Here is a 13,173-nt window from a genome sequence, read left to right on the forward strand (position 1 = left end):
CTGCAATGAGGAGCAGTGTCACCGTATCTCTGCATGTCCATGTCCCCACCCCGGTCAGCTCAACACCAATGTAAGCAACCTGGCCGTGAACGTGGTGTCCTTCCCACGCCTGCATTTCTTCAAACCCACTTCAACCCCCTCACAGCCCAGGGCAGTCAGCAGGACTGAGCTCTGACAGCGCCCAGCTCACACAACAGATTGTTCAAAGCCCAGGACATGATGGCCGCGTCTGACCCAGGCCATGGCTGCTACCTGAACTTTGCTACTGTCTTCAGGGGCTCCATTTCCATTAAGGAGGTGGACGAGCAAATGCTGGCCATCCAGAACAAGGTAAACACCATATATGCATACTTACACAAACATAAATACCATAGGTACATACTTGTTACAGACACGCAAAGCTTTCAAAATTGACTTTCAAATACCAAATCACAAATAACGTAAAAAATGCCTAGACGCGTGAACTCGTTCTGGTAATTCCAATACAACTGTACTGTTACGCCATGAAGGCTTAAATGAAACCATTGCAATCATGTTCAATAGCCGTGTTAATTAGCTCACTTTAGTAAATGACACAGCCGAAGCAGAGTATAGAATAGTAGGCTAAATCGTCGCTAAAACTGCGTACCCAGTTCTTATAGAACTGCTCGAACAGCTACATGCTAAAGAGAAAGAAGGCATACTCCGGAAATGAGGGCATGAAATTCAAATGGTTTGTCAGGAACCCTGCAGTAGTGTTTTCTATGGCTAAGCACATATGTAACCCATTTGATCCTCACGCTAAGCTTAGACGACAGTCACTACTGCATCATAGCAGATGAGGAAAGGAACGGGAAAGCTAAGGTGTCTGCACTCACGCAAGCAGGGAAATCACAGAAACAGAATTATTGCACATCTGGCTATAACCGCCAGTTCCCACCAAGTGCACTGACTACCGAGAAACAAATATCTCAAGAGTCGTGTGAGAATTTTAAGAGGTACTTACCATCTTGGCAAAAATAAGCTAATGAGGCCTTTCCTGGCTGCAGTGAGCTGAAATACTGCTGAGGACTCAGTTCTGGGAGGGAGTCTTCAGTTGACGTGTAAAAACTGCACATCAAAACCAACGCAACACCAGCTCTAAATACTCTGAGGCCAGAAGACATCGTGAGCTGTGGCTGGATACGCGTGCCAGGAGACTTGTCTGTTTTCTTCACTTGCTGTGTTCTAACGCCTGAAGTGATACCTGGCACAGAGCAGCAGATCAACAAAGGACTGTTAGACTAAATTTGTTAAAGATGCCGTTAAAGATACCAGATGAAGAATTAAAGCGCTACGTGACTTGATTTTACTAGCACTTCATTTCCTTCTGGTGAGAAAGAAATACTGAGGGGGAATCATATATAAGAGCACTGAATTAATAATACTTTTGCTTCATCTGATATTTACATAGTGCTGGGGACTGTTTAAGGAAGTTGAAGAAAGTTTAAGGATAGTTTAAGGAAGGACAACTGTATTGCTACGCTAACTATATTCCCGGGCCCTGGAGAGGACTGTGTACAACTGTGCTGTTGTTCTTGATTCTGTATTCTGTTTGGTTTTTTGAGACAAGGTTTTAGTCTGAAGGCCCAACTCACATCAAACTTTTAACACCCCTGTCGCTGGCTTTTGAGAGCTTGGATTACAGTCATTCAATACCATACTCAACTTAATTTCTGATAACTACAAAAGAAATCAAAGATATCTACATACTGCTAAAGTTTCACATATATTCACTAAAGTACATTAAGTTGGCATCCTCTAACCTTCGAAAAATTAAAATAGCCAGCCCTTTATTTATTATTATTCCCAGTGGTAAAGAATGAACCTGAAGCCTTGTACAAGCTAGGCAAGCACTCTACCACTGTTCTTTAGGCCACCATCTTCTTTCTTCCGTCAAGGTACCACTCAGCCGTCCAAGCTGGTCTTGAATTTATGATCTCCGTGCCCCAGCCTCCTGAGTAGCTTGGAGTACAGGCCTATACTACCAAACCTGGCTCAATCCAATTTTTTTTTAAAGTACTTTTTTTTTTTAATTTCTTTTTTTCGGAGCTGGGGACCGAACCCAGGGCCTTGCGCTTCCTAGGCGAGCGCTCTACCACTGAGCCAAATCCCCAACCCCTCCAATTTTTAAATTGGACATTTTTGTTTGACCCATGTATAGCTAATGTCCAACAAATACTCCAGCAACCGCTAAACATCATTTGGTTGGGAACAAGACATGAAAAATCTGCTGTGGGTTTATACCTTGTAAGTCGCCGGCAAGAGATCTACTCACTCTGTGCAAGAGCATTCATTCTGAACGGAAGCCTGCTTTAGCGCTTAGGGCATACTGTTTTACACTGGTTACACACTGCACTCTTTGCCGACTGGCTGGGCTAGCCCTACTTGTTGGACGTGCTTCAGTCCAACCATCCATTCTCCTGTCACCTTCTTCCTTGGTGTGCTTAACCCGTTCCTTCTTGGCCTGTTCTCGGTTTTGTTTGCTATTTTGCAGTTTTCAATTATTTTTTTTTAACATCTCTGGGAGTTTTTTTCTATGAAGATAGCTTAGGCAAGCTATCTACCACAGACATACATTCCCAACCCCTAGGGAAATTAAGGTAACATAAAACACCTTATTTATAAAAAGCCTAAGTACACTCACAGGTATAGGTGAGGACAAGACCACTACTTTAAGATACATATATGAATATGAGTATATTTGTATGCACACACACGTATACATACACACACACACACACACACACACACAGACACATTCCTAAGAGTAAGGACAGAAGTTTTTGCCAAAGAATAAGATGACGACTTTATAAAGAAATCCTAAACCACTGGCTATACACTCCGTTCATCCAAGATGATCAACAAGATATTCCTGCCTAGAGAGCAGGTGTTCTTGGAAAAAAAAAATAAAACTAATGATTGATGGATTACTTAATACTTCTGAAATTCATTAGAACAAGTTACTATCGCTGAACAAATCTGCCTTCAGTTTTTAATCCTGGGTTTTGTTAAAAAGCTGACAGTAAAATAAGAAGTGGCAGCTGTGAAGGGTATACAAAAATGTAATCTCGATGACACCTCATTAAGAGGAATCCTTAAAATTAAAATTGATTATACACACTAACCACTGTAAGCAACCTATTTCAGGGGTGCTTTATTAATGGAAATGTTTTGAAATAGGTCGCTCACTATTTTCTGTGTATCCTGGAGGAAACTGCATGTATTTCTGTGGCTAAGGGAGGAACTACAGAACATTCACTACTATATGAAATAACAATAACCTAATTGAACAGCCAAGTATTAGGTTAAAGCACAACTGAAGGACCCGCCATCACTTATTTCCTTGTCTTGAGGCTACAACTTAATTACATTAGTCTAAATATGGCATTAGAGCTGGCACCCTGTCCCTCTCCCCACAGTGTGCTTTGCAGCTCCGAAGCCTTAACTGCACATCCAAGGCAAACTTTAGTGATCTCCGATGTGACTGGACAGGTGAGACTACCCCTGTGAACGTACAGTTACCAGTTAGGGGCCAGAGGCAGGGATGTGCCAGTAATCTCACAATCATCCCACTTTTGATAATATTAGACTATTTAAAAACACACTTAAGAGCATAGAGTCTGCCAGAACTAAGGCTGTAATAACCAAAGTTGAATGGATAAGGAGAAAGGGAGAAAGTGAATGGTGAGGCGGTGACAGAGGCTAATATATTTCACAACACCAAAGGCCAAAGTTATTGAAAATAGTTAAGTCCATGCCAAGACACACGAATACAAATTGGGAGCAGTTATCGCTAAAGACAAAACTGTGGCAAGGCCAGATATCAAGGGAACTTCTGAAGCCCACAAAGCCATTCCCCATTTTCCCTTCCCTTAGCTTTTTCAGAGAGGGTCTCACTGTGTAGCCTAGCTTGGCTTCATGGTGATCCTCTTGCCTCATGCTCCAGAATGCTGAGATTATACTTGGTTAGCGTCACTTCTTTAAATAAATCATCTCGTTTTTTTTATTTTAAAAGTTATTATTTATCTTCTTTGTTCTTCAACTTTCACAATCTTTCGCCTTTTATTTGCATGTAAATAAATCATCTACATCCCCCACTATTATTCAAATGTACCCCAATCCAGCTACAAAAGAATGGACAAGCCCATGTACAGAAAATAAAAAGTATTTGCTCAGAGGCTTGCCCTCCTTATACCAGATCTTTAAACTAAAGGACGGAAAATGTGGGTGGGAACCGGTGCCAGCAAGCAGAGTGAAAACAAACATACAGAAAACAGTGACTTTTCCCTCAGTAACTAGAAAAGGCAAAGCTTCAAAACTCTACACACCTACACAAATCACAAGGAACCATGGGAAAAATGTGACCTGGCTCTCTGGGGGTGGCAGATCCTAGGTTCAGCACTCTCCACAGATGTAAGGCAAGTGTCGCTGAGCTTCCTCATTCCACCTCTGCTGAAGCTGTTTATGATTCCTTGTGGTGGGGGAGTGGGGTTGGGGGAGGGTGATCAGTCAGGGGATATCAGTCAACAATTTCAACAGCCAGCATGTGGCAGGTACTTCATTTCCAGAAATGTTTGAATTGGTTGGTACTGTGTCAGCAGGAACACAGCACAAAGAACCCTTAGCTAATGTGAAATGAGCTCAAGGAAGACTTGTAAAATGTTAAGTCATCAAGATTCGAGGACCTACTTCTGGAGCGTAAACTAGTCCTGTGTCCAACTGGCACACGAGCTAGAAATGAGCAGTTGTCTTAACATAAACAATAAAATACTAGCCAGGAGGTCAACTAGACCTCAAAACTGGCCTGAGCACTACAAGAAAAGGGTTATAATCAGTGGGTGTGTACCAAAGTTCTTACAGCCAGTGAGCTTATTTTCAGCACTAAGAGGCCTGCAGACAGAAGGTTCATACTATAGAGTAGTGTCTGCTGGTTGTATTTAACAAGGTATGCAAAAAAAGGATTCTGGGGAGCACCAGCAGAGACAGGCAATATACAAACATAAAACGTAACTTAGCACCCAAACTATTCCTTGTTCAAAGCGGCATGCGGACCCAACCACCTCAGCCTCAACACAAAAGACCATATACTCCAAAGCCAGTTGGAGTTGCTGCCAAGAAAGATAACGATAAAACTGGCAGGACCTCTCACAGGACGAAGCCACAGACCATGGAGAACCATGCTCTGGGGCACGCAGAACTGCTCACCGCTCGGCTGTAACAAAGTTCTCTGAAGAAACTGCAACTGTTTAAACACCTTGCAGCATGCTTGGCCTGTGCTGAGGAGAACATCCCGGAAGACAGAACCAAAATCATCCTGCACTACCTCTTCCCCTTTCAATCACCGACTTCTATCCACCTCTGTATCTGGCTGAACCTCTGTAAATGTTAGGAATGCATATAGTCTCCACCAACCATAAAGCTAGTGAGATAAAGACAACATCTAAATGCCGGGGATTCCCCTGCCTCATTAGAGTCTACCGGATGAGCCTACCATTGAATAAACACAAGACTTATAGCTTTCTCTTCATTTTATCATTACTGTACATTTATGTGCATGATTATATATGTGTGGGTGTAGTACTATCTGGCGCCTGGTAAACTACTAGCCAGAATGAGTACAAAACAGATCTTAAACTTAAAGCCCCTGTGTAACATGTATTTGGTGGCAGAGGATCAAGAAACAGCACTCTTCTTAGGCACAGCATAGGAAAGGGAGTATTTAGGAAGGGCTGGATGTTGGATGCTCCAGTAAATATGCTGTCTACAAGAACACTGAGTCTTAATCTTGCATTACTTTGACTGATTGGCTACCAAATACCCCCCAAAAAAGTAACAAACATCATGTAGTGGCCCAATATACATCGTTTCTCACTCATTTAAAGCAGAAATATACCTCTTACTTTGTACCTCTCGGTCTCAGATGAGAATAGCACCACTTGCTCCTACACACAAGGCTATCACACCAGCAGAACATCACTGCTACTCTCCCATTCTGAACAAAATTGTTACTGCTCTGTCACACACACACACACACACACACCCCGCCCTCGCCCAAGACAGCTCTCTAAATTTCTAAGTTTCAAAGAATCACCTTCCCTTTGCAGAAGGCCTTAACATTCATTTGTTCCCAGTACCACCTTAAGGACCTCTTCCCGAGAGATGGAAGGGTTGATTACTTACTGCTTCCGCTCGTGCTTTGATTCATTCGCTTCCCTCGCCCTGCATTTCCTCCTGCTCACTCAGAAAAAGAAAAGGAAAATAAGAAGTCAAAACCAGTGTCGTTCGGTGCCCCAGAAACAGGTGAGCTGAATCAGAAGCCGGAGCTCCGCAAGCAGCATGGCTAGAGGAACGCTGCCGGATGCTGATATGCATGCAATCCTGCAGGCAAAGCCTCCAGGCCCGCGCTACCCACCTACCTGAGATCCTCGTGCAGTGCAACTAAAGGTCTCTGAAGCCAGCACTTCCCGCTACCCCAGTGACAGAAGGCGGGGCAGGGGCTGGTCCCCAAGGCGGCTCTCAAAGCGACTACGACTACCTGAGAGATCTCACCGCCCACGGCCGCCACTGCCTCCGCAAAATCAGTCTCTTGGGCGAAAAAAACAACCCCCGGGGCTCCGCCTGCTCCTCGTGCTCCTTACGTAAGCGACACTCCAACCAATAGAAGACCAGGGGGCGGAGCGAAAACAGCTCCAGGTGTCAGAATCAGGAGTCCTCCCGCCGGCGCGAGGAAGTCTTGCAGTTGCTGGGCCAATCAGCAGTGTGGGTGGGGAGAGGGGCGGGGGGAGGCGAGGAGAAAGCGGGAAGCCAATCAGATTAACGAAGTCTGGAGTGACAGGCTCTGTGGCCCGTGGTCTTCCGAGAGAGGCGCCCAGAGGGCGCGCCCGCCCGGGCCAATCCCGGGCAGCTCACAGTGCGGAGCGAGCGCCTCAAAAGCTCGGGTTTCTCAGCTGATTGTCTCCAGCCGAGAGTTGTTTTCTGCCGCTGCGGAGCCGAGCCCCGGCTGGAGGAGCCGAGCACCCCCCGGGGGAGGGGGAGGCGGGCCCGAGGGCAGCCGCGGCAACCGCGCGGGGCTGCGACTCCTGTCACGGCGCTGCCCGGGGCCGCAGGCTGGGGTGGGCGGGAGGTCCGGGGATCGCTCCGGCCGCTTCCTTCCCGCGCTCCCTCCCGGTTGCTCACGTCCCCTCATGAGGGAGTCTGTGCCGGGGCCGGCGGCCGCCGCGGTCCCCACGGCCGGCCGCGAACCCTCGACGCCCGGCGGGGGCGCCGTCGCGGCCTCGGGAGCCGCGGTTCCCGGTTCGGTGCAGCTGGCGCTGAGCGTGCTGCACGCGCTGCTCTACGCCGCGCTCTTCGCCTTTGCCTACCTGCAGCTGTGGCGGCTGCTCCTGTACCGCGAACGGCGGCTCAGTTACCAGAGCCTCTGCCTCTTCCTGTGTCTCGCGTGGGCAGCGCTCAGGACCACGCTCTTCTCGGCCGCCTTCTCCCTCAGCGGCTCTCTGCCCCTGCTGCGGCCACCCTCTCGCCTGCACTTCTTCCCGCACTGGCTGCTCTACTGCTTCCCCTCCTGCCTCCAGTTCTCCACGCTCTGTCTCCTCAACCTCTACCTGGCAGAGGTAAGGCGGGAGGACCGGCGAGCGGGGGAGCGGGGCCGCCGGGATCCACTCCTGCCGAAACTGACTGGGATTGGGGCGGGGGAGGTGGCCGGAGAGCAGCCTGGGGACAGCGAGACAGACACTCCTGTCTTTCCCTCTCCCTCAACTTAAGCCGCTGATGGACTCGGTGCCTGAGGGGTTAGAGAAGAGTGTGTGTGTGAAAGAGAGAGAGAGAGAGAGAGAGAGAGAGAGAGAGAGAGAGAGAGAGAGAGAGAGAGAGAGAGAGGGAGAGGAGAGAGAGAGAGAGAGAATGAATATATATGAATTAGAATGAGAGAGAATGAGAATGAGTGAGTGCATGCCTGCCCCGATAACTTAAGACAGTAGGACACCCTTTGTTCAGTGTCCCAGACCTCCACATAAGGCGTTGGGGGCGACCACAGAGAGGCATCGTAAGAAGTAGCAGCTCCGGTAGCCCTGTCGGGGCTGGACCGGGTTAAGGGAGGTTGGATGCTGAGGTAGAGGCAGCTCTGCTGAAGCTGGACCTCTGCCAGCCATTACGTCACCAGGCAGAGCTGTTCCTCCGCTATTGTTGCTGCGTTTCTTTTATTAGAAGCTTATATTCCCCCCTGCATCTCCTTAACTGTGGCTCGATACACCTTACACAAATTCCGATCGATCGCTTCCCCGACGGGTTGAACGATCAATAACCGATGCTGCGGGACGGTCGAAGGACCTCCATAAAGCCCTTAGTGTCTGTCCCAGTTGCTGCTTGCTTTGGCGATTTAGTCGGTCTCTTTACAGCACAGCCCTTTAGGGGAGAGCTAATTAGGAGAAAAGATAGACGATTAACCTGTGCCTGTTGCAGAAACAAACCACGGAACTGTTTTTTTCAACAACTTGCTTAATAGCTGGAGTCTAATCACACCCCCTTTCTCTTTTACCGGGAATTGCTGGTTGGATTGCATTGTTCTGCAGCACTTTGGTATTTGACCCATTTCAGACAGGTTGGGGGTATAAGGTTGTCAATCATGTATATCAGTGGTGTTTACACCTTAGTGTTGTCAGGTTTGCCCCCCAAAAGTCTTCCTTTCCCTCGAAATAAGAGCTTCGGAGAAAAGAAAAAAAGGTGACATCATACACTTAATACTGACTAATATAGAACGGTATTGGTCTATGCAGCTAATCCTCTCAAAGGCTTTTGGAGGTGATGAGAATTAACACAGTTCCAAGGAAAAGTAACCAAAAAGGCACTTTTGAATCAGATCGTTTATATTTTTTTCTACATAAACCAACTCTTTCTCCCCTAATAAACAGGAAAACAGAAAGCATTTTTAAAATGCTTTTAAAAATCACAATTGTAATTTTAGCCATATACAATTATTATATATAAGCTATATCTAATAAAAAAATTATTAAGTAACAAAACCGAACTTTATTTTGGTCTCTAGCCACATAATACCACAAAAACCACATAATACCACAAAAACGCAAACCCTTAAGCAAAAGCGAAAAGCATATGCAATTGTAAATCAAATAAACATGCTACGACAGTGTCACATTTGAGGATCATCTGATTGCTTAAGCAACTATAACACATATTAAACTGACACTGAGTTGTTCTTGACACTTCTGATAGAACATTAGTAATCTCTCACCGTTGAAGCCTTACTTTAGCCCTCGGATACAGTTAAGCTACCTGAAAATGATTAAAAGTCCATTTGCTAGGAGTCTTAAGAAATTATATATACAATTCATTGGGCCTTGCTAACACCACCCTTTCACTTGAGGTGTAACACATAATCAGAAAGTGTACAATCTGAAACATGCAGCCAGGTAAATTTTATGTATGTATACATCCAAGTTACCAACAGCCTGAGTAAGATCTTGGATGCCTTAAGGGTTCACTTGTATCTTCTTCTACCAGCCAGCACCTCTCACTCAAAGGGAAATAAAGTGGCCAAAACATTATCATAATAGAAAAATATCAACTGTATTTAAACACAAAATTCTAAAAAGTATCTCTAGAACAAAAAAAATAAGAATATCTAGGGAAAAATTCACATATTTTATCACTGATAGTCCAAGTAAACATTAGAGTCTGAAAGTCTTATTAAATGAATCACTTGTTTGTATGATACAATTTTTTGGAAAAAATCTTACTCTAGGAAATATAATTTTTAAAATACTATGTACTAAAGGTTTTTTGTTTGTTTCTCAGTTTCTTCTGGAAAGGGGTTATTTGTCTTTTATAATAAAACTAAAAATCTTAAGACATATACTTGAATAAATGTCCTTTTTTGAAAACCTGCTTTAAAATAGACATTTGAATCAGAATTTATTTCCCAGTTCATTGATATCTATACCTAAAAGAGTATTTGAAGTCAAGTGTATATACCTATAATCCCAGCACTTGGGAGGGAGAGGCTAGAAGAATGCCATGATTTTTGAAGGCAGCCTAAACTACATAGTTCTAAGACAGTATGGCCTATGTAACAACTGAACTTAAAAGGTAAGTATATTAGCACACATTTATAATCCTTGCACCTAGATGACAGAGGCAGGAGAATCTCTGATTACACACTGTAGTACTCTGCCTCAAAAAAAAAAAAAAAGAGTGAATTTGTTTTTCTTGAGATTTTTGAGGCAGGCTTTCTATGTACTCCAGGGTAGCCTTGAACTTTCCATCCTCCTGCTTCAGCCTTCCAAATATTAAGAAATATAGGTGTATACCACCATCCCCGGCTCTGGATGACAGCTTTTAAATAACAGTTCCAAGTAACTGGAAGTACATTTTCCATTGATCATTCTGAATTAGTAACATTTTTCTCTGCAAGGAGTTGTTTCTTTATTTCAATTTTTGTTTTGTTTTCGGATGGGTTTGCTAATTAGCTCAGACTGGCCTGGAATTTGCTGTGTATACCAAGATGCTATCAAACTTAAAACCCCCCTGCCTCAGCTTCCCAAGTGATGGAATTGTGGTCATTGCTACCATCTCGGCTTTTAAATTCTTTATACTATAGCACAATTGTAGAGAAAGTTTGTTGACCAAAACAAAACTATTATTTATAATGTCCCAAAGTCTTTACTTTCATATTAAATACAAATTCCATTTTGCTTTTAATTTAAAACATTTGTTGTGTCCATGTATGAGGACTTAAAAACATTCAAACTTTTCATTATAAAGAACCCTGGATCCAGCCAAAAGATTTGCCCCATCAGTTAAGAGCACTTGCTCTCACAGAAGACCGTCCAGAACCCAGCACCTGCCTGTGGTAGCTTACAACTGTAACTGTAGGTGCCAACATACCTATATTCACATGCACATCCCCCCTCACAGATACATAGTTTAAAAATAGAACCATAGATCATTACAACATAGAAAGCAATGTTTACTACTTTGAACATATTTTATGGTGACTCTTCCAAAACACATAGTTTTTAAAAGCTAAGAACTGTAAACCATTCATTCTTCTGGGTTATACCTGAATGGAATTGAGCTAAATATATTTCTTTCTGATTTTTCATCGTTTTGATTTTTGTAATGGAAAAGTATAATAACCTAAAATCAGATATTGAACTTTTTCTGGCAGTGTCAGTAGAGCATGACCTTTACCAGATAAGGTTGTGTACTTTTATATTTTCCCTAGCAAAGATTTCAGTCTTTAAAAAGATTGTTCTGACTCTATCCTTCATTAGGACATACAAAAAGACAACGTAAGAGTTAGTATACTATCTTTGGAGCCCTACGTTGCATGCCAAAACGAATGAGTTCATCTTTGAGGTCCATAATTGATTCTTTTTTCCTTCCAGTTTCTATAATATAAATGCTAGTTGCTTGATCAGTATAAAATGCAATGGCTTGATTCTAATGCTAAAAGAGCTAAAATATGATATTTAAAAATTTAACTTCATAAATGCTATTTTTCTTCAAACAAAAGGTACTATTCTAAATATCAATGACACTTTAAATAAAATGTAGCTCAATTTCCAGCTATCTTAATCTGTTATATTATTTCCCACAAATGTATTTTTTTTTACCACCTAAGATGGAAACTCCTAAGGACAAGTTAATTTATCATGTTTTTGTCTCATGGCAACTACAGCTACTATATTATTGAATGATATAAAAGTTAAATTCTAGAAAGCATGTACTATGTACATGTAATGTGTACAATTACCTTATTTTGATGAGTGAGACAAATATGTGGGTTGTTTATAATCTTTATATTTTGTGCTTAAAGATTGTACATGTTGTGAATGCGTAGGTTTTCTCGATTTAAATAAAGAAAAAGTTAATTACTCATGGTAAAATATTACTAACAAAGCTTCTAAGATATAGTAACTGAAAAGTCTACAAACTAAATATCTTACATCACAAGTTACTATTGAATGGAAATGGCTTAGTTCAGTGTTTGACTATGTGCAATGAATAGAAACTGCTTTTGTGTAAACCTACTCATCTACCATTTATCCACTAACCTGATCCTACTTTCACTATGACTGAGCCTATACTTTTTGACTGAAGGCAGGATTGGATTGTCTTATGTTTTAATGGATTTAATATTTTCAAAGCATTTTATAACATCATTACTGCGAGAATCTTAATTGTCAAGAAAGCTGATCATGTGAGTACAGGTGCCCAGGGAGGCAAGAAGAGGGTATTGGCTCCTCTGGAACTTGAGTTCCAGACAGTTGTTAGCTACCTGGGTCCTCTGAAACAGCAGCAAGTGCCTAACTGTTGAGCCATCTCTCCAGCCCTATAAAATAAAATGGTTAAAAAAAATCCAGTGGGGGGCTGGAGAGATGGCTCAGTGGTTGAGAGCACTGGCAGCTCTTCCAAAGGACCCAGATTCAATTCCCAGCACCCATATAGCAGTTCATGACTGTAATTCCAGTTCCAGGAGATCTGAAACCCTTACACAGACATACACAGAAGCAGAACACCAACTCACATTAAAATGTTTTAAAAATTAAAACTATATTGGAGGTCCTAGCACTTACAATAAAACAAAAAAGGGGAAATAAGTTTAGTATTTAGAAAGAGAAAGCAAAATTGTATTTGTAAATGACATAATTGCTGAGGTCGAACATCCTAAAGAATCTTCAAAAACTATTAGAACTAAAATTACAGAATAGACTTTATACTACAAAAAAAAATTTGGAAGCTGAAATTGAGAAAGTTTCGCTTATAAAACAATAGTATTAAAAATTAAAGTACTTAGGAATAAATGTACTATAATGCAAGATATGCAATAAGCACTATGAAACATTAAGAGAAATTAAAAGATATATATACATATATAGTTTGATAATAGAATATTCAGCTAACATATACAAAGCCCTGGGTTAGATCCCTAGCACTGAAAAGACCAAAATGTATGTAAAGGAAAGGCATACCTGACAGGATGTGTTGTTTTAAGATGTAACTTCTCCAATTCGAGCTATGTATGAAATACAGCCCATATTACAATCTCTGCAGAAGTTATAAAATACTTGGGATATTGTTTGTGGGGAATAGAGGACTCCCAAGTCCTTAAACTTTTGAAAAAGAGTAATAAAG

The 13,173-nt window shown here is 42.6% G+C and overlaps 2 protein-coding genes across 14 annotated transcripts in view; one reads left to right on the top strand and one right to left on the bottom strand.

The window, feature by feature from the left end:
- Txndc16 (thioredoxin domain containing 16) overlaps nucleotides 1–6,622 on the bottom strand; it is a 73,768-nt gene extending 67,146 nt beyond the window's left edge. For 7 of the 13 annotated variants that reach the window (XR_015638070.1, XR_015638069.1, XM_087586027.1 and 4 more), the window contains exons 1-3: nucleotides 6,438–6,622; nucleotides 6,202–6,252; nucleotides 986–1,225 (exon numbers count right to left, since the gene is read on the bottom strand). Coding sequence is in view for 6 of the 13 variants with exons in the window: in XM_087586021.1 (XP_087442147.1) it covers nucleotides 986–1,225; nucleotides 6,202–6,226 (265 nt within the window). In the remaining 7 variants the exon portion in view is untranslated. 13 annotated transcript variants of the gene reach the window in all.
- A 496-nt stretch (nucleotides 6,623–7,118) lies between these two features.
- The window catches only part of Gpr137c (G protein-coupled receptor 137C), a 64,533-nt gene continuing 58,478 nt past the window's right edge, over nucleotides 7,119–13,173 (top strand). The window contains 1 exon segment of the mRNA NM_001134541.4: nucleotides 7,119–7,631. Within this exon segment, the coding sequence (NP_001128013.2) occupies nucleotides 7,206–7,631 (426 nt within the window). The 5' untranslated portion in view covers nucleotides 7,119–7,205.

This window comes from Rattus norvegicus, chromosome 15 (assembly GCF_021556685.1).
Source record: "Rattus norvegicus strain SHRSP/BbbUtx chromosome 15, alternate assembly SHRSP_T2T, whole genome shotgun sequence".
Taxonomy (NCBI): Eukaryota; Metazoa; Chordata; class Mammalia; order Rodentia; family Muridae; genus Rattus; species Rattus norvegicus.